Source organism: Manis pentadactyla, chromosome 4, assembly GCF_030020395.1.
Source record: "Manis pentadactyla isolate mManPen7 chromosome 4, mManPen7.hap1, whole genome shotgun sequence".
NCBI lineage: Eukaryota > Metazoa > Chordata > Mammalia > Pholidota > Manidae > Manis > Manis pentadactyla.
Window position 1 is genome coordinate 9,320,790 of NC_080022.1, and position 21,514 is coordinate 9,342,303.

The 21,514-nt window shown below is 54.9% G+C and overlaps 1 protein-coding gene and 1 long non-coding RNA gene across 4 annotated transcripts in view; one reads left to right on the forward strand and one right to left on the reverse strand.

Annotated features, from left to right (window-relative positions):
- Positions 1-312: 312 nt before the first annotated feature.
- DHRS3 (dehydrogenase/reductase 3) overlaps positions 313-21,514 on the reverse strand; it is a 36,467-nt gene continuing 15,265 nt past the window's right edge. For all 3 annotated transcript variants that reach the window (XM_036925125.2, XM_036925127.2, XM_036925126.2), the window contains 5 exons: positions 8,420-8,563; positions 7,634-7,753; positions 7,073-7,311; positions 2,898-3,023; positions 313-830 (listed from right to left, as the gene is read on the reverse strand). In XM_036925125.2, the coding sequence (XP_036781020.2) occupies positions 746-830; positions 2,898-3,023; positions 7,073-7,311; positions 7,634-7,753; positions 8,420-8,563 (714 nt within the window). In that variant the 3' untranslated portion in view covers positions 313-745. The remainder of the gene's footprint in view (positions 831-2,897; positions 3,024-7,072; positions 7,312-7,633; positions 7,754-8,419; positions 8,564-21,514) is intronic.
- LOC130683306 (uncharacterized) lies at positions 17,508-19,985 on the forward strand. The gene is made up of 2 exons (XR_008996897.1): positions 17,508-18,441; positions 18,710-19,985. It is a non-coding gene; the product is annotated as an uncharacterized LOC130683306 (long non-coding RNA).

Sequence of the window (21,514 nt, forward strand, 5' to 3'; positions counted from 1 at the left end):
CTGGTGGGGGCTGTGGCACAGCAGGGGGCCCTTCTCTGCAGACTAGTTTATGATGGTCATAGTAGGGAAGCAAGTGGGGAAGCAAAGTGCCCCCCAACACCTGGCTGTTGGGAGGGGCCTGGCAGAGCCAACAGAACCATGCACCCCCAAGGCTGGACTCCAATTTCTCTCCTGATCTCTGCCTGCTTCTCTGGCAGCTGGGGACCCCGAGCAGACCAATCCTCTCTCAAGGGATAGAGTTTGTAGTTGGGATTGGTTCCCTCCCTGCTGCCCACCAAGGACCCAGAATCAAGGATGTCAACAAAGAAACTCGCAAAAGCCATCCCTCTTTATTTTTTATTCCTGCTGTTCAACCAGTTTGCACAAGCTGAGATTGAATGGGTTTTGGAAGGAAAGGAGGAGCATCTAGACACAGACCCTCCCGGAAATTGTCTATGCACACTGCTGAGGCTGGTTAGACTTCAGAAGCAATTTAACAATAAACTCTACAGAATTAGAAATGTACAAAAGTGTCAAGGTGGCTGCTGGCTGGTTTCTTGCCTGACCATGGGGGTCAGAGTTATGCCCACCAGTCCTGTGCAAAGGTCCTGGGGCTGGCCTGGGGGGCAGCTGGAGTCTTCCCTGGGGCAGGAGCAGTCCTGCTCCCCCAGCAGAAGTGTGCCGAGGGACAGACGCATGGGTGTGGGCCCAGGTGCCACGGCCCCTCAGGTTCTGCGGCTTTCAAGCGTGTCTCTGCATCCTGCCTTTATGTCCGCCCTTTGAAAGTGTTCATGCAGGTGTAGGTTCCTGAGAATTTGTAGATCTCCTCGAGTGCAGCCTGTGGGAGTATGCTAGGGGGTGCGGAGGGAGAAAAGAAAGTGGTCAGTGGTGGGGGGGGCACACATGAGTCCTGGTGGCCACCCAGGGCAGCTTAGCAGAGTAATGGTTCCCGTAAGTTCTCTCTGCCCCTCTCTCGGAGCCACCCAACCCACCCTTCCATGGAGGAAGGGCTTCCAAGTGAGTGGATAAACAGCTGTTTATAAGACAAGTGTGGGCGGTAGAAACAAACTTTCAAAGCCACCTTCTTAGCATTTTGGGGTCCACAGGTGTCTCAGAGATCAGGGAACTCCTGAGGAGTTAGGTCCTGGGGTCACCACCTGCAGGGAAACTTCTCTGACTCACCGCCAGTCCTCTCCTTCGGTTAGCCCCTGTGCTTCCACAACAGTGTTAGCCTCACTGTTTTCTCATCAGGCCCACGGGTGCCTTTGGGGCATATGTCTGATCCCAGCCCTTAGCACCGGGCCCAGCAAAGAGATGGCCTCGGTCCATTTGTTGATCAAGTTGAAGGGCCCTGGCTCACTCTAGGTATAAGATGGGAAAGGCTCCCTTCCAGTCAGAGCAATCAGGAAGGCTTCCTGGGGGTGGTGGCACTGGAGTTGAGCCTATAAAGATTTCTCTTGGGGCAGGTAAAAAAGGGGTTACTGTGCAGTGAATGGAGTAGGGGGAATTATTTCTGCTTCCTGTGGGGAAGTAGTGGGGGCATAGGACAGGAAATGTAGGTTGAGGGCTTACTGTGGAGAACACTGAGATGTTCTAGGCAAACTAGGTTTTTTCTAGAATGTTCCACAAGGCTTCTAAGAAGCTCCCTGAGGTGGATGGTGGCAGCCCAAGTCCCTGCTCTCCTAGGGGCTCATGGAGGTGGTCGAAGAGCATCTCAGAGCAACAAGTCAGGATAGAGTGAGGGGGGTCAGAGTGTGGTCCGAATGCCCCTGGGTGAGCCTGTGGAGCCAGGAGTCCACGGTCACCCGGGACTGTGGGGTGGAGGCGCTCCCTGGCACTGCGAGGTCCCTGAACACGTATTAGGCAGGCGGCTGGAACCCCTTTGGTGTGGGGCTGGGATGGGAGAGGTTTGCTGCCAAAGCCTGGAAAGTTGCGGGGAATGTGATGTGGGCAAATCCTGGAGGAATGTCTTCTCTGAAGGCCGCCTCATGAGGTGGTCTGCCTGGCAAGTCCTGCTGGACTGGCACTGTGATGCTTCTGTGGGTCCTGAGCCCACGGCCTGGAGGGCCCTGTCTTCCCCAGCAGATTAAACCTCCTGAAGATTGGGGCCAAGTATTAGTCTCTAGAACAGGGGTTCTCAAAGCATGGCCAGGGACACCTGGGGGGTACCTGGGATCCCTCCAGAGGTCTGCGGGCCAAACTATTTTTATAATTTTATAACCAAGACTTTTTTTTGCCTTTTTCACTCTCATGTTCTCACGAGTGTACAGTTGAGTTTTCCTGAGGCTGCGTGATGTGACATCACAACAGATTAAAATCAGAAGCTGATCTAAGAATCCAAGTGTCTTTACTTAGCAGACAGTAAAGAGCTTCACAAAAACGTAAAACAATGCCATTCGTCTCACTGTATCTTTTTGTTGAAAATGTACTTACTTTTCATGGAAATATCATATTTATGTTAACACAGAATGGATCTGTTATTGTTATACCTAAATGAGTGAACAAATATTCTAAATATAAACATGTGTAAATCTTATAAAAACTTTTTCTCAGTTTTAATTTCTAATACAGCAAAGAGCAATAGATACAACTGACATTAACTAAAGCTCTTTGGGTTCCTCATTACTTTTGAGAATATAAAGGGGTCCTGAGACTAACAAGTTTGAGAACTGCTGCTCCATAGTAAGGACAGTAAATCCACGGCACACATCCCACCACTCATCATTTTCACGCCCACAGCAGACATGACTAATTGATCACATGTGTACCTTCTCCTGCCTGAGGCCTCAGCAGACATGACTAATTGATCACATGTGTACCTTCTCCTGCCTGAGGCCTCTTCCCCACCAGGGTCCACTGGGGAAAGAGGAAATGGTTGGCATTAGTCTGACCCAGAGCTTTCTCCCCCAGCCCCATACCTTTTCAAGATTATGAGGGCGTGCATGGTCCAGGGGAGCAGGAGGAGGGCCTGGTTGAGCTGCACAGCTTCCACGGTCCTCCGGGCCACCGTCTCCGGCTTCAGTGGGGGGAAGAGGTTGGGGAACCTGAGTGCAGGGAGAGACAGTGTGGGTTTCTCTTGGAGAAGCACATGGCTAACACGTGCTGACATGTGCTTCTGTGGCTAACGGAAGTCTGCGTCTGGGTCATCTCTTGGGGATGTCCCCTGCTCAGGAGACTTCAGACCCGTTTGGAATACTCCGCACCCCCCTGCCACCCCGGACGGTGGGGTGTTCCTCATCCCTCACTCCTCCCAGTGAGACTGCCCTTGAGAATCAAGGACTTCAAGCCCACCCACTGGACCCAGCCTCCAAAGCACTTCAGGAGCTCCTGCCAGTGGCCGCTCGGGTCTCGTCACTGATGTCACTGCTCTGCTCACGCCCTCCCAGGGCTCCTGGCGCTCTACAGCCCTCACGCTGCGCCCTGCCTGCCCCCGCCCCTCCTCCCTTCTCACTGCTCCAGCGGTCAGCGCCCATCTGTCTGTTCCTGTCACCTAAGCTCTTTTCCGTTTGGGGCGTTTTGTCAGCCATCCCATCAGCCTGTCTCCCTCCTGGTTCCTGCTCAGGGCGGCGTCTCAGCCGGTCCGCTCAGAGCGGCCTCTGATCTCGTCCCCTTGCCCATTCCCTTGACCACATTCGCCGCATCTAGAATGGCCTTGCCTGTCGGCTTCTTTCCCTGTCAGCGGCCTGTCTCCCGATCAGACCGAGTTCCACACGGGCAGAGGGCTGGTGGGCCCCGCTCCCTGCTGGGCTCCCTAGGTGCGGTGTGCGGCACACAGCGGGGGCTCAGTAAGTGCTGGCTGAATGGGTGAACACCAAGCGACTGGCCATTCCCCAGGAGTGTCCTGCTCATCCTGTTGGAGGCAGGGGCTCTGCCAGGAACTCTTCTCGGCCAGCTTTGATCCACTCACTCGGTCACTGATGCATCGGCGCCTTTTAACATTTACAGAGTACTTTCCATGGGGCTGAGAAGTGAGTAAGCAAACACCAGGGGCCTCTCGTGCCTGCTCAGAGGCATCCGACCTGAGACCCACACAAGGAGGGTGCTCCTGAGGTGTCAGGCCTGTGCTAGGTGCTGATGGGAGTCATCTGCCCAATTTACAGAGAAGGAAACTGAGGTTCTGGGTGTTGGGGGGTACTAGGGATTCCGACCAGGCCTGGGTGGGCCCCAGGCCAATGCCCTTTCCCACCCTTGCTCTCTGCTTGCCCCACCCATCCTGGGCCTGGAGGTGCCACGCTTATGCTGATGGCTCTGACTTCAGTCCCACAAAGGGTTTGTGACCTACTCTGGCACCAGGAGGATTAAAGGTGATGAGTCACCTGGGTTTGATGTCACCCTGAACAAAGGGCAACTCCTGGGTTCCCAGTACAGCTGGGTTGGTCTCAGAGAGTCCAGGGATCCACCCCCTACCCCGTGTTTCCTTCGATATCACAGTGTCTGTTAAGATGCAGTGTGCAGGGCAGGCCTCCGGCGTCCTGCAGGGAAGGACGTGTTGAGGCAGCTCCCTGACGTGAGGACCTTATCGGCACGGCAGACGGTCTGGTTTTCCAGCCTCCACCTGGGCCAGGCCTGCTGTCTGGGGGGAGATAGGACAGATGGCCCAAACTCCATGGGTTCGGGGCAGCCCTTCCTGGTAAGATCCCTGCAGAAGACGCCAGCAGGCCAGCCCGGTGGTGGCACTTTCCCTTTTCCCTCCGTGGTGGGTGGGATGAGGCTACAGGGAACCGGCAGCAGAGCCATTCACCCCCATGGAGGCAGCTCAAACTGGTGGAAAAAGCATTCTCAGCCAGTGTGTATCTGTGTGGCCTTGGCCTTCAACTCTCTGAGCCTCAGTCTCCTTGTCTGTGAAATGGGGAGGAGAGCTCTCTCACAGGGTTGCTAAGGGCCAAATGCAACAGCCTCTGTAAAGCGTCAGGTGTCGCTGGAACACAGAAGGTCAGCAAAAGGCCATTTATAAAGAACAGCAGTCACCTATACGGCCACTCTTGCCAGAAAACCCATCAATTGTGTCCTGAACATCTGTGTCCCACTCTCAACCCTGGGAAGCTGCTTTGTATGTTGGGGAGGAAGCCCATGCTTTTCTTCTTCTTCTTCTATATGTTTTTCTTCTTTTTATCTTGTTTTAGAAATAGGAGTTGGTTAAGCACCATCGCCCTCTCACTGCTCCTCTCCCAGCCCTCAGGTTCACCTGCGTGACCACAGGGGGCTGATCTGCACCTCGTGCTTCCTACTTGCCAGGAAGACTGGTTAATTCACACACAGGAGCCCGTCTAACTCACAAAGTAGCAGGGACGGTTAGCAATCCCTTCTTATCGATGAGGGAACCGAGGCACAGAAAAGCTAAGGAACTTGCCCAAGGTCACACAGAGCTGGGATTTGGCCTCAGGAGTTTGGGCCCACACTCCAAAACACTGTGGGAAAAAATGTCTTGGGGGAAAACTTTGAATTTCCTTCTTAATGTGGTAGAAGGAAAAACTATGCTGGAAGGTGAAAACGCATGCGAATGTGAGGTGTGCGAACATCCCGCCTGCTCTGTGCTCAGGGCACCAGTTAAAACCCCGGATCACCACTGCTGCAGCTTCACCCCTTACGCATTTATTGAGCACCTCCTGTATGCCCAGATGAAAAGTAACCAAACCAGGATGTCACAGGGGGAAACAGCCAATGTGGAACATTAATAGGCATTAATCCCACCTCCCCTAAATTCAGAACCTATGATAATTTGCAGGCAAATCAGGTGGAAATATATACTTGTGGGACACACTGAAGGTACAGTCTGCCGGTAAGATTAGCAATGCGTTTTTATGAAGATGTTTATTGTTAGAAAAGATAACAAGAGCAGCAGTTCATTACTGAGCACCTAACGTGCCCCAGGCTTTGCGTTAGATATGTTACAGGTGCTATTTTTGTTTCTCCAGTAATTCTCCAAGATAAATATTGTTTCCACTGTTTTATGGATCAACAAAGTAAAGCTTGGAGAGGTAAGAGAACTGGCTCAAGATCTCAGACCTCCACAGTATCTGAGGTGTGATTCAAAACCAGGTGTTTCTGATTCTTGATATCAAAACCACACTCAGTACTCATGCATATAATTTAGGAGGCAAATCTATTATTTGATACTCACTGCAAACAACAAGGAAAGTAGTTTTTGGGTAATTCCCCATTTTCATTTATCTATAACTGCTGCCCCTTTGCAACCACACACATCATGGCAACACCATTTACTGGGCACTTCCTATGCAGCACAGATGCTGTTCCATGCCAGATCCCATTCTGTCCCTATCACAGAGCCTTAAGTGTACATCTTCTCACCATGCCTTTTTATAGGTTAGCAACAGAGGCCGGAGCAGGGATTCATCAGCCCCGAGGTCACACGGTACATTATAGGTGCCCCAGGTGCCTGGCCCCAAAGCGTGAGCTCTAAACCAGCGGTTCCCAGTCCCTTCAGTTTAATTGGCCTGGAGGAGGGGTGGTTGGGCTTTGATATTTCTTTAAATTGAACTATAATTTGCATATAATAAAAGGTATACATCTTAAGTGTACAGCATTGGTTAATTTGTACCTAGGTAAAACCACCCAGTTCAGGAAGAGAGAACACTTCTAGAAGCCTAGAAAGTTCCCTCGGGCTCCCTCCAGGCTATGTCCCCACCCCTGGGCGTTGGGGTCGGGGCAGGTCACTGTTCTGATTTCTATCATTACAGCCCAGTTTTGCCTGTTCTAGAACTTCATATAAACGGAACCACGCAGGATGCACTCTTGTCTCTGGCCAATTTCGCTCCACCTAATGCTTCTGAGGTCGCTCCGTGTTGGTCGTGTAGCAGCCCTCCAGCCTCTTTTTATGGTCGGGTAGCATTCCACTGCGTGCATTTAGCATTAGTTCTTTGTAAAGGCCCCCTGACCTGAGAAGTCGAACCCGAAATGGCTCTAACATCCCCACCGCCTTGCAGACGGACACTCAGGTCCAAGATCGCAAAGCCAGAGATAAAGGGCTTCTGGCTTATTTTTCCATTTAGCTCTCTCTGTGCAGAGGAAGCTCTCCCCTGGTCCTGTCAGCTGGTGGGAAGTGGGGTGGGCAGGCGGGGCCCCGCTCACTGACCTGACCCTCAGGCCCTGGAACATCTCGGTGCTGGTGTGGAAGGGCAGCACGGTGGTGGCACTGACTCCCGGACAGTCCAGCAGCCCCAGGGTCAGGCTCTCCATGAAGGCGAAGGCCGAGGCTTTGGACGTGCAGTAGTCGATGGCGCCGGGGATGGCCGACAGCGCCAGCACCGAGTTGAGACACACGATGTGGCCGTTCTGCAGCTCCAGCATGCGTGGCAAGAAGGCCTTGGTGGTCTGTGGGTGTGCGGGCAGGTCAGTGTGGAGCAGGTGCAGTTCCAAACAGCCCGTCTCCCCCTGTCTCAGGGAGAACAGACACCCTGGACCCGCACTACTCCAGCGACGGCGGGGAGGGCCAGGGGCTGCTGTTGCAGGGCACTCCTCCACATTCCAGAAAGTTCAGATGCCTCCTCGGGCTGGCCATCCCTCTTGTCCTTGGACATCCCCCCCAGCGTGGGCCCTAGGCTCTCCCCACTTCCCTTCAGCACCTGGGCTCCCTGGAGGGAAGGAACGTGCCACTGCCATGCCCAGGGCTGCTCTGGCCCAGGGGAGCCCTTACCCAGAACTGGCCCAGGGTGTTGATGTGCTGGGATTTGAGAAGGGCGTCATCATCGCTGTCCATGAGGCTCCTCCCGTGCACCACGGCGGCGTTGTTCACCAGGATGGTGATGTCCCCCACCTGTGGGCACGAGTGGGCCACGGGGCTGTTAGGGCAGCCAGCCCCAGGGGTCTGCACCTAGAGGAGGGGCCACCTCCACCCGAGCACCAGCCACGTGGTCCTGGGCGGCCACCTTGCCTCCCTGAGCCTCAGTCTTGATCTGTGAGATGGAGCCGAGGAGCGCGGCAGGGCTGTGCCGAGAATCAGGCATGATTTATGGCACATGATACGCCTGGCACAGAGCACATTTCTAATAAAGGAAGTTGATGTTACATAAAGACAGTTAACATTTACCATGTGCCAGCTGCTTACAGGGTGGGTGCTGCCCTCGGTCAGCTCACTGGTACACTCAGTCTGAGTGGCTGGAGGAGGAGCAGGACGTCCCTATAGGGCAATGGAGCATTTGCCCCCCCCGTTCTAGGGTAGAAACTTCCAAGGTGTAAACTTCCAAAGGGGATAACAGGTGATCACTTCTGTTATGTCATCAGCCCATATCCCAGTCCCTGCTCCCTGGGACACACCCACACCCACGCACACACATGCCCATGTGCACACAACTTGGGTCATGTTCATGGGAGTCCCTAAAGATGCCCCGGAAGCAGCCATTCTGCCGGGCCACGTGAGAATGTTCTCTTTGGCTGGCCTGTGTGCAACAGAGCCGAAGACAGACCGCTCTGTGCCACTTACCTTCTCCCGGACGGCTTTGGCTGTCTGGTACACCTCCTCCCGGTTGCCCACATCACAGATGAAGTAGTGGCACTCGGTGCCCATCTGCTGAATCTCCTCTGTCGTCTCCTTTAGACATTTCTCAGTCCGGCCCCAGAGAACGACCTGGAAGGAGAGAATAATAGCACTGAACAGGTGGTCATTAGCAAGCCGTCGTGATTCAACGATTGCCATCAGAAATGCAGTATTGAGAGTAGTTTTCCCAAAGACCGGCCTCCCTCATTCCATCCGAAGAGATTATTCAAAGCAAATGAACGCTACAATATTTAAAAGGATATAACCCACCCAGAAGTGAGCCAATAGCTTCGGAGCTCATCTGCAACCAGGTGATGGATGTGTTATTTATGTCTTTCTTACATGCGACTCCCCGCAGGAGGCCTCGTTTCCATTTACCCCACATGGTTAGAAGCAATAGCAGAGCGTTTCTCTACAGTGTTCCAGAATGCTCTTAGGTATGAGCCGGCCTTCTCACCAATCAGGTGTACAGCCAGGTGCATGAACGCCAGGTGTGAGAACGGCTAGGAGGTTCCAGCCCTGAGGGGCCCCTGGGCTAAGGGGAACGTCCCCCAGCTGTGGTCACACTCAGGAGGACGGGAAAAGAGGCGGCCAGGCTCCCGAGGAGGGCACGGCCTCACTCACAGGTGGTAAACACGGGCTCAGCATGCCAGGATGTGACCCTGGCCGAACCAGGACATAGGACCCTAACCTGTTGGACAAACTGATGAATGCCCAGCCATAAAAGGCTCGGAAGAGAAGCCTGGCTAATCCTCAGCCTTGACCTAAGTAACAACAGGCCTCCCACGACGTGTCCTTGGGTCCAGAGAGGCCCCTGCTGGTAAATGGTCCAGGTGGTGGGACACAAAGAACAAAGAGACAAAAGGTCTTGGGGGAATTAGTCTAATGGGTTTCTACTTTTGTTTCTTCTCCTCTCTTTCCTTTAAAATTATCAGTGAAATTCCTTTAAAAAGAAAACCCAACATGGAAACCCCAATGTGTGAAACCAGTAAAAGGAATAAATTACATGTCCAGCTCCATATCTTCTTACTCCAAAAGCAATACTGGAGACAGAAAGGCTGTGTTGCGAAGGCAAACATTTCCAAAGGGGGGGCGGGAGGGTGGGGGTTACAGATGTGGCTCCTATCACACCAGACCAGGATCCAACTGACTTCTGTATTTTGCTCTCTGATATGGTACAGAGAAAAGTCACACAGATAAGTAGCTGGTGGGGGTAACAGTTTATCAACCGTTCACCCTCACATCTCAGAATTTTCCCTTCAGCAGAAAGGGCCCCAAATGGGTGTAGCTGGCAGGACACACATAAGCTGGTGGTCTCCAGTGGATTTTATTTTTTTTATTAGAACTTTTAAAGCTTTTGAAATGTTTTTTAAAATAAAAAAGTATTTTCTCAACCCCCGAAACAGCTCTGGGAAAGCCCAGCCTGAAAACTCCACCTAGTCCAACCACTTTATTTATTGTAATTGAAGTCTTGAAATGCAGGCAGGGTTTTACAGGGAGGAGCCCAGCAGTGGCCCCATCGAGGGCTAACAGCTGTAATTAGACGGGCTCCAAGGGACACTTTTTTGTCTGCTGAACTAAAAACAGACTTAAAATTTATTCCTTCAGGAGAGGCTGGGGAGATTCACTTCACGGAAGAGAAGACAGACAAACATCGGTTTTAGGAATGCATCTGGGGCAGGCACTGCCCCTCCACCAGACCTCACCCTTGCCTTGTAGCCACTGCCACCCAAGTGTCCTCTGTCCTCCCTTGTCATCCCATCTGTCTGTCCACCTGTTCTTCCTCCCATCCTCCATCCCTCCCTCCATCCATCCATCACCCATCCATCCATCCATCCATCCACCCATCCACTCATCCATCATCCATCCATCCACCCATCCATCCATCCATCCATCCATCCATCTACCCACCCATCATCCATCCATCCATCCATCCACCCATCCATCCATCCATCCACCCAACATCCATCCATCCACCCATCCATCCACTCATCCATCATCCATCCATCCACCCATCCATCCATCCATCCATCCACCCATCCATCATCCATCCATCCATCCATCCACCCACCCATCCATCCATCTACCCATCCATCCATCCATCCATCCATCCATCCACCCATCCATCCATCCATCCATCCACCCATCCATCCATCCATCCATCCACCCATCCATCCATCCATCATCCATCCATCCATCCATCCACCCACCCATCTACTCATCCATCCATCCACCCATCCATCATCCATCCATCCATCCATCCATCCATCCATCCATCCATCCATCCATCAATCCTTTCACCCACTTATCCAGTTTCTGAGTATGTCAGCCGGTAGTGAAGGTAGTTCTTGGCCCTCCCACCTCCGGCTCATATGGGGAGAGGACCTCAGGGCCTGCATATTCCCTAGGGTCTGGCTGAGGCAGAGAGAGGTGCCTCTGGGGACTTTGAGAATTTCTGGACAAGTCAACAGAAAGGGGTGGCCTAAAGCAGGGGGCATGTTGTCAGGTACAGGGGTCCAGAGGCTGGCAGCACAAGGGTCCACCTGCAAGGGTCTGGAGCTGTGGCCCAGACAAGGAGCCTTCATTCTGGGAACCCAGGGTTGCTTCTCAGCACAAGCAGGTGCATGGGGTTCCAGCACAAGGAGCACTAAGCGTCCAGGAGCTCCTGGCCCGATTAACTAGGGCTTGCTGGCCCCCCAGCAGTTCTCAGGTAGGGCAAGGAGGGTAGGGATCTGAAGCTCCTCACCCCAGTGTGCCCAGGGAACTGGCAGTCAGGGGACCAGGGAGGCCAGCACTGTCCACATGGCTGGAAGAACACCCTGGAGAGGGGAAGGGGCTCGGGTGAGGGGTGTGGAATGAAAGCTGTGTCCTCCTGTCTTCGGGGAGTGGTGACACGCCCAGGTGGGACCCCAAGGTTGGCCATTTCCTCTCAGGACACCCCCAGCAGGCTGGGGGACTGGCATCCTCATGCTCTGTGCTCAGAGTCCTCACCTCTCCCTAGGTTTGCCTTCTGCCCTCTTCACCCAACCCCACTGGGCAAGAGCCCCAAAGGGCCTCACTTCTAGCTGTTCATTGTCATACCCAGTAAGGCATGTGCTAGTTGTTGAGTGAATGACTAAAAGCTCAGGGCTGCAGGTGGGATGCGCTGGGAGGAGGCCTCAGGCTGAAACCATCCTATCTTGCTTCACCAAGCTGTTTAAGGTCCCAGAACCTTCAACACAGAGCCTACTTGGGCCGAGACTCAGTGAGGCTGGGGTTGGTCCAGAGCCTCCAAACACCCAGAGCTGAGCGGTGAGGTGGGGACCCTTGAAGCAGGGCAAGGGGTTGGTCTCGGATGAAAATGAGGCCCAGGCCGTGTGTGTGTGTGCCTCGCTGGGAGTGTGTCTCTGTGTGTAGCCTTTTGCACTGCTGTCTGCTCCCTCGGGGCCCTGGGGGGCACTCAGAATCCCCCGGAAGCCGGGCTCCGTGTAGGACCCAGGTGTATCGCCGTGATGACAGGGGCTGGGGGCTGGCAGGAGAGGGGGAGTGCTGAGTGCTGAGTGGAGGGCACGGGTGGAGCTGCTCCAGCCACTGTCCCTTCGCAGCCCCTCCTCTAGTCCCCTGCCAAGGACTTCGGGGACCATGGGGTAAGCGCCCGAGGAGGAGGCCGTTCTGAGCCCAAGGCGGCCTCCTCTTGATTAGCTCCCAGGCCAGGGAGCAGCTGCAGAGGGTCGGTGGCCCTGGACTTAGTCTTAAGCTGGGTTTATAACCCAAGCCCTCAGGCTGGCTTGACACCTCCCGGCCTCTCTCGCTCTGGGGCAAACGGTCAGCTTCCGTCCTCCTTTGCACCTTGTGACTGGGGAAGAGGGGCAGAGGACCTCCTGCCTCCCACCCTGGCCACGGCTGACCTGTCAGGCTACTGCCTCCTAGCAAGGGCGGAGGTCCTGCCCTTCTCCCCATTAAAGCTGCCCTCCTAGCAGTTACGGCGAGCCTGGACCCTGAGCATCCCCCAGCGTTGAAGGCTATGGTTATCCACTTTATATAGCTGGGGAGTCTGTGGCTCAAAGGAGGTAGGTAACTTGCCCAGAGTCACACTCGGTGGGTGGTGGTGGCAGAATTTGAACCCAGAGCTTAACCCTCTGCAGACCAGGCACAGCGGGACATCCTGAGCTTTGAGAATTTTGCTCCCAAATCCCACAGGCCCTCACATTCCCACCCAGTGCTTCTCACACTTCCTCTTGCTCCACAACAGGCCCTTCTGTCTGCTCTGCTCGCCAGAACCGCACAGAGGGTCTGCTGTGGGCCAGACGCTGTGCCCAGGGCTGCGGATACAGCAGAGAACAAAACACACATGCCCCCTGCTTTGGGGGCCTGTTCCCGCGGGGGAAACAGCTGGACATGGGTTATGGCGAGCGGGATAAACAGGAGAACTGCATTTAAATTGGAGGAAGCTATGTTACGCTCACTGTATAGATAAGGAAACTGCATCTCAGAGAGGCTGAGCGACTTGTCTGAGGTCACACAGCAGCTGAGTGACACCACTAGTCATTCTCCCAGTAGGAGAAAAGTAATTTCCTATCTTCATGGGCTCTTGGGGGGCCTAAGCCCACAGAAGCCGGCCCTCACTAAGTGCCCAGCGTGGGCTCACTACTGGTATTTCCCATGCAGAGGAAGTGCTCAGAAACTCACAGCAGAGAACTCTCTTGCAGCGATTAGAATGATGAGTGTTCACAGCATGGGAAAATGCTCAGGGACATAATGTTCAGAAAAAAAGCATTATCCATATAGGACAACCTCATCTCTAAAGACGTAACAGGTCAAGGGAGTCATCAGGCTGCAGACGAACAGGGTTGTCTTGGGGTCACATCAGGGCAACTGTCGTTTCCTTCTTTAGGCTCGTCTGTACTGGGAAAATTGTCTCTGAAGAACAAGTGCTGTTATTTATGATCTTTAAAAAGGAGGGCAGGTAAAGGCTTCCTTGCAGATCATTCCCAAAACATCATCATTTACCCAGTCACTCAGCATAGTGGGCTAAGCCCCACCGGCTCTCCAGCTCCCTGGCAGTGTCTGTGGGACTCCCAGCCACTGTGACTCTACTGTTTGCATCTCTCAATATTGCGTGGATGAGTGAGGGAGTTCACCAATTTATACTTGCTCACTACACACTGCAAGTGGCCTACTGTGTGCATTCACCACCATTTCGAGTCTCCATCCTGTCTCTTGAAGGGCAGGGGCTAAATCTCACCCACTCTGGGTTCCCTGTGACCCTACCTAGTGCCCAGCACAGGCTGTTTTTCTGTTGTAAATGCCAAGGCTACTCGTGGACTCCTCTTCATCCTACAGAACCCTGCTTGCATGACCCGAATCTTCCCTGGCTGCTCCTTCCATCTTCCCTACAACAATACCACTAAACATTGGCTAATGTCTATCAGGCACTCTATGTGGGCTGGTTGCTGTGCTGAGAGCACCCAGGTGTTCTCTCCTTCCCTCCTTACAAGCCCATGAGTGGGTATGGTTACCTCTCTGTTTCACAGGTGAGGCTCAGACAGATAAAATGACTTTGCCCAAGGTTACCCCACTTACAAGCAGTGTGACACAGAACTCACTCTGGACCACCCACAGTAGCCTGCTGCACAGATGTGGGTGTGTGGGGCCTGCTTGTGAACACCCCTGCTTCCCGCCGGGCACTCAAGGTCCTCCAGGGAACCCGATTCATCAGGTAACCTCAGCATGCAGCCTGCGCCAGGCACAGAGTAGAAGCCAATTAATGTCATCACATGGCACTGGCTCCAGGAGGCCTCTAGAAAAATCTGTGACGGGAGAACAGTGAGTGCATCTTCTCCACCCAGCCTTGCCTTCCTTACCCAGAGGGGCTCACACTAATGCCTGGACTTGGCATTCGTTGCTGGAGTTCAGCTGCGGAACACAGGCCCCCTGGTGACATGAGCTGGGTGGTCCCCATGTGGGTCCCAGGAGGAGCATCTGGTTATAATTGGCAACCCCGGAAAGATCCACGTCCCTGGGCAGGTCTCTGGCAGGCCGGCTCATGTCCCTCAGGCCCCCATTTTGGAGCACAGAGGTGCTGAGTTGGCTTCTTTAAAGGAAAAAAATTGCCCACCAGGGACCCCAAACCACGGCAGGCGGCGGGAGGGAGCAGGAGGCGGCGGGTTGGAGGGTGCATGGCTCTCCTCTACTCTCAGTGCCTCCAGCAGAAGGATGTTAATAAAATCCATCCTTGTGCCCAGATGAGAACAAGCAAGCAATAAAACTGAGTGTGTGACACATCTTGGGTTAGAGCAGGGTTCCAACAAGCAGTGGCTGAGTGGATGTGCGTGAGCGTGGCCAGGTGAATTGGAAGTGTGGACGCACACACTCCGGGCTAAGTTACATTTTCAGCTTTTCCTTCTCTCATATCCCTGTGCATTGGCAAAAAGAGACCCACAGCTTGCACGGCCTGCAACCCAGGCTCGGGAACCTGACTGCCTGGGGTCAGTTCTCTGGACTGAGTTACACGAACTTGGAAAACCAGTTCACTTTTTATAAACTAAGGTTATTAATTTTGAAGGGTTAGGACGATGAAGAAAGGACATGATAAATGCTAGCTATTATTATTAGTAGTTGTATTGCTATTATTATTAACCCAAGAACAGAAATAGATCAACCCTTGCCCACAGAGGATTCCACTAACCCCACAAAACTGGAGTCACTGGGGTGACAGATGCTGGAAGAGCCCCCCTGGGGCCGCTCTACTTTGTCTGCCTCTAGATACAGCTTTGACAGGGGCAGACCCACAGAATCCTGGAGATCTCTCCAGTCCCATTCTCCCACCCCACTTAGAAGTCCCTTCTCTGTGCACACGCCTGGCCCAGAAAGGCAGCGCCCAGCTACAGAGCAGGCTGTAGGCTGCCCCTTAGGAGGATTTCTCAGGAGAGGTTTTCACGCTGAGCACTGGGGAACCCCGAGGGTTCTAGAGGGGGGCCTCGGGGGCTGTGGAGGGCTGGGGGCCTGGCAGACACAGTCCCAGGCCTCCCCTGGGCTGTGAGGGACTGAGGTTAGAGCGCATCTTCCTTTCCTGTTCCTGCACTGCCAGGCTGCCAGAGCGACAGGCAGGACTTCCCCACGTGGTCCTGCAGGGCAGGCTGGCACTGGCTTCATCCCCTGTTTGGGCCTGCCGAGAATGTTCTGGCTACCGCTGGCTCAGCTGTTGGAGAAGATTGTTAGGAAGCACCTCAAATTAGAGCAGCCAGGAGTGTCCTCCCACAGGTGCCTGACCACAGCCTGGAGCCAGACAGAGACTTCTGGTTCATGTCCAGCCTGGGACTGGCGCTTGGGGAGCCACAGGGAGAAGCAGTGCTCACCACCTGCCTGCATCAGCCTGGGCACCCGCCGAGCCCCTCACTTAGTCCTGTGACAGCTCTAGGAGGGAGGTATTGTACCCATTTTGTACACAGGAAAACCAAGGCATGGAGTGGCTGTGCGATACAGCCAGTTACCCTGCTGGTGGGTAGCAAACCTGGAACCCCAACCTGCTCGGTCTGATGCCTGGTCCTGTGCCCCCAACCACTTCATCTGCAGGAGCAGATGTCTATTCACTGCACAGCTATCCCAGACCACACGCCATGTGAGAAGGACCAGACGGTGGGGCGTCCACCTCCCGGGAAGGAAGGAAGTGGCTGCCCTGCCCTGGCACAGCGTGTGGTCTTGCTGACCAAGTATTTGCTACATGGGTGCCAGTGATGATCCTGTCTGCTGTGAGGGTACTGGGGGCCTCTAGAGGCTGAGGTGGGGGGACAGGCGATGGGGCTGCTCTCCTGAGACTGGTGGCTGGGGTAGGGGATGGCAGGAGCACCCCAGTTCTCCAATCGATCGGGAGGGAGAAGGGCAGTGCCCACCACCACAGCTAACGTTTTCAGGGCTCTTCACTGTGTGCCTGGCCCTGTGCTAGGCACTTGAGGTCCAGTCCCTGCAACCACCCTGCCGGGTGTGCAATGGCTTGACTTGTGTCCCCCAAGAAGTTGTGTCCAAGTTTCAACCCCTGATACCTGTGAATATCACCTTATTTGGAGAAAAGGTCTTTGAAGATGTAATTAACTAAGGCTCTTGAGATGACACACCTAAATCCAATGACAGGTGTCCTTATAAGACACAGAAGAGAGACACACGGAGCTTGCAGTGATGCGCCATAAACCAGGGAATGCCAGGAGCCGCCAGGAGCTGGGAGAAGCCGGGAAAGATTCTCTCCCAGAACTGTCAGGGGAAGCGGGACACCTTGATTTTGGGCTTCTGGCTTCCAGAACTGCAAGATAATACATTTCTGCTGTTCTGAGGCCCCTGGTTTGTGGTAGCTGGTTGCAGCAGCCACAGGAAACTAATACAGGTGGGTCCCCTTATCCTCAGTCTATGGATGAGCACAGAGTCCTGGCCAGAGGTCCACCAGGCAAGTGAGCAACGGAACTAAGATACCCAGCTCGTTTCCCCTGAAGACTCGCACTGTCCCATTAATTGTTTCTTCTCATCCTATAAGCAACCTGTCAGCCCCACCTCTGAAATCTTGCCTCCCCCATAGCTCAGGACCCAGAATGTATCACCCCTCACCTGGACCACAGCAATGGCCCAGTCTCCCTGCTTTGACCCTTGCCTCAGTGCCCCCACACCTGCTTCAGTCTATTCTCAACACAGCGGCCAGATAGATCCTTCTAGAACCCAAGTCAGACCTTGTCACTCTGCTTACCACTCCCAAAGGCTCCCCATCTCACCCAGAGTGAAATCTACCATGTTCACTGCGGGTGAAGAGGCTCTGACCGATGTGATGAACTTCCGTCTCTCCACCCTCAGCTCTTCACCTTCCAGAGCTGACTGGTCTCCCCCACACTGGTCTCCTTGCTTGCATAACCCCCTGGTCCGTTCTACCTCAGGGCCTTTGCACCAGCTAGCTGTTCTCTGTCTTCTTCCACAAAGTCGCCTTCTCCCCACACCCTTTCTTCTTACAGGGAAAGCCTCCCTGATAACATAACATTTGGGGAGAGACTTGTAGCAAGTGAAGGAGGTTACTGGTGAAGAAACTGGGGAGAGTATTTCAGGCAGAAGGAACAGCCTGTGCAAAGGTCTTGGGCTGGAAATGAGCTTGATGTGTTGGGGGACAGCAAGGAGGCCAAGTGCTGAGCTGAGTGGAGACACAAGGTTGGGGGCTATAGCCACGGGAGGTGGGGGTGGGGGGTTGGAATTCTATTCCCAGTGAGATGGGAAGCCCTTTAGAGGGCTGTGAACAGAAATGATGGCCTCTGACTTGGATTTTGGAACACATTGTGACTGCTGGAATGGGGGTTTGGAATGGGGAATGGGAACCAGTACCATGGAGAGGCCCAGTTAGGAGCTGCTGTACAGGCAGGTGACAGGCGGGACAGATGGAGGGCCATGGGACTGGGGCACTTGGATGGAGGTGATGGGAGAAGAGGAATGTGGTATGGCTGCATGGTTGGGCTGCCAGAGGAAGAGGAGGTCCAAGAGGACCCCACAGGGTTTGGCGCGAGGAAATGGAAGAACAGGGTCGCCATGCACTGAGCCCCTGGGCCTCCCTTTCCGAAGGTCGGCACTGATAAGTCCCTGATACGGAGGGCGACAAAGATCCGGCTTAGATTCCCAGGTGCCTTCAGCTTCCAGAACACTCGGGCTTAAGCGAGGGAGGACACAGCTCCAGATGACAGGAGCAGGCTCCCCAGGAAGAGGGTGCCTGGAGGCCTGCCAAGCAGGCCGGCTACCCACCTAGCGCGCCGTTGGTAAACACGCCAGTTTCCAATAACAGAGGGGCGACCACACCCGGCCCCGCCCCTGACAGCCAGCGAGCCGCGCCGGCTCCAGCTCCGGGCAGGAGGCAGTCTGCGCTCACATGATGGGCCGCGGGGGTGGCAGGAGGAGCCTGGCGGGACCTCAGCGGGTCTGGCAGGGGGCTCCGGGAAGTCCTTCTGAAAATGGGCCCCGGGCGGCGCAGGGTGGGGGCCCGCAGGGGGTGGGGAGGGCGGGGCGGGAGTCCTGGGAGGGGATTGGGCTGGGATCCCATTTGGCAGATGGGAAAGGCCTGGGGCGGGAGGTAGATGGGGAGGGATGGGCGGGGCTGCGGTCCGGTTGGTGCGAAGGGGCGAGGAGGGGCGCTGGTTGGGGTTTGGGGTGCGCACGGCAAGGAAGGGAGGAGGGGGCGGGGCGCGGGTGGCTTAGGGGACCCCTCCCACGGCAGGGACCGCCCCCGCTTCCTCCCTGCAGCCGGCGGTAAACAAACGCCGTGAAGTCACGGGCGCCGCTGACCTGCGGCTGAACCCTGAGCTGTAAATGAGATGCAAGGTGCCAGCAGCCTCCAGGCCGCACCGCCTGCGAGCCACACACGCTCCTGCGCGCCGGCCCGAGGTTACCCCAGCTGCACACACGGACAGGATGCTGCAAACGCCACCAGACATTGCAACACGCAGCCAGTCTGCTGGCCGCAGCGTGAACCCTCCGCCGCCCCCCTGGCAGGCACCAGCCCAGCTGGAGCGCAGCCTCCCTCCTCGGAACATCCCCGGGGGCTGGCGGCTTCCACCCATCTGGGGGTCAGCCTCTGTACTCGGGGCCTCGTCCCTGGCTCTCCAGGGACCCTCCATATCCGAGGGCTGGGCTCCTGGGGTCAGCTTCGGGCTTTCTGCCCAGCAGATTGGGGGAGTGCCTGCCTTGGCACTTGGCTTTCTGGGAAGCTCGTTCCTCCTAGGGGAAGCGGAAGAGCTGGAGCGCTTGAGGCCCTTCCTCCAGGTGTAAGGAGATGCCAGAGTGTCCCGCCGGCTGCTCACCAGCCACTGCCCACCTGCACCGAGCTCCCACAGCAGCCCTGGACTGTGCACCCTTGGCAGCAGGGCGGGTGTCTGAACTGCCCTTCAGAAGGAAAGCAGCCTGGCTGGAGCCAGGCAGGCCAGCATTCTGCTCTGGAGTTGATTTGCTGTGCGACTTTTGGATAAGTCACGTGGCATCTCTGAACTTCACCATCTCCCTCTGGGGAAGCGGGGAGAATCAAAACTGGCCTCCGTGTGCTGGTGTGGGGAAGGTCGCGCATGCAAGAAATCAGAACAGGCTGCCAGGGTTGGTCGGAAGCCTCAGGGGCAGGGGTCTGCCCAGGTAAAAACGTGGATACGCCCAGAGAAACCAAAGCGGGCCCCCTCCTCACCCGCTGTCCCCCAACTCGGCCTTCTGGGTTTACATTGAGAAGCTGTGGCTGGTGGGGGAGGGAGATGGGTAGACTGTCCCCTGGGCCTAAGGAATCCCCACACTGGCTCCCCTACTTGGACCCCACTACCTCCAAGTCCATGTGGGGTTTTGAGAACCTGGAAGTGACCTCAGATCTTCCAAAAGCACCCAAGAATGCAACAAGTCATGGCTTAACAGCAGAGCCAATTCTGGCTTCCCTTTCACTGAAGGGAATATACAAGTCCCTCCCTGTCACATCACCCTGTTTTACTGTTTTTACAGCATTTTGTCACTACCTGAAGTTTTAATAGTTATTTGTTTACTTGTATTTTGACTATTCCTCTCCTGCAACACACACACTTTGGAATGTAGGCTCTCAGGATGAATTCCCAGCACCGGGCTTGGTAACCAGGTGCCCCGTGATTATGTGAATGAATGAATGAAATCTTTGCCTCCAATGTGAAAAGGGTGATATTGACAACCCTGCGGTATGGCTATCATGAGGATCAGCCACAGCATTGGCGTGGAAAATGCAGGGCCCCTAACTTAAAAATCATTGAGAATTTCAAGACAGCAACAGCAGGGTATTAACAAGCACAGCACCCTTCTGAGTATGGGGTCCTGTGTGATTGCTCAGGTCACACACCTAGCAAGCTGGCTGGGGCAATCAGGTGGAGGGTGCTTCATAGCAAACCCAGGAGGCTGAATGCCAGGTCAGGAGGCTTCTGCTCCTTCCCTGGGCAGCAGGAAACGGAGCTCCAACAGAGCTGCCCCGGAAGGGAGAAGGTCCAGCGCCTCCCAAACGGCCAGCTGACGGCAGTTCACTAACTCACAGTTGCCTACCCATCCGCTGTGCCCATGCAAAAAGCACAAGCCCACAATATGGAAATATTACATTTAGGGACACATACATTTAGGCAAGTCCCCAAAGAGCTGTGGACCTGAGCTATTAGCCCATTTTAGAGGTGAGGACCTGAGGTCCTAGAAATGTCAAAGGCATGGCCAGGAAGTGGCTGAGCAGGGACCCCCGAGCCCTGGCAGCACTTTGGGAGCTGTGGGCAGAGGTGGGAATATAGCTGTTGTTTCGGGAAAGGAACGAGACTTTCCAACGGGATGATTCTTTCAGACCCCCTTCCTGCCCCCAACCTGAATTTTGGAGGTCCCTGAGCTGGTGTGCCCCCAGGGAGACCTTCAGCTTATTAAGCATTATTAATGGACCAGCCACCACCGATGACAAGCTTTAAATTACTTGCAAGCTGTGCCAAGGTAACTACCTATTCATTAGGAATCGGTTTAGTCTCCGCAGGACAAAGGTCAAACACCATGGAGCTAACCCTTTGGGCTGGCTGGCGTCACGGTATCAGGCTGGGGATCTGGGCCTGCAGCGCTGGGGCAGTCAGGGGAAGCGGTGGGACACTGCGACGGGAAATGGCTGGGTCAGCATACCCGGCAAGGACCAGGATGCTGAAGAGCAAACCCACGTGGGCTTCAGCCCAGGCAGCCCAGTGAGGACACTTGCCCCTCAGCACGGGCCTCACAGAGTGCCCACCCCGCCAACATCAGAGAACCTGCTGGGAAATCAGGTTTCCCCCACATCCCGGGACCCGTGTGGCCCCGCACCCTGTAGCAGCCCTTCTCTGGCTCCCGAGCGCTCTCCCGATCTGTGAGGTCTGCCCGGACCACCTCCCATCACTTTCTTCTCCCACTTCTGTTCCCGCCAGGCCAAATGCTCTCCCATTTTCCAGACAGGTGCTTTCCCTCCGCCTGGGAAGTTTTCTTTCTGTGAGCTTCGCCTCACCCTGATGCCTTCCCTCCGGCCTGAGTCCCAGCCACTGCCCGCCTTCCTTCCCCAGAAGC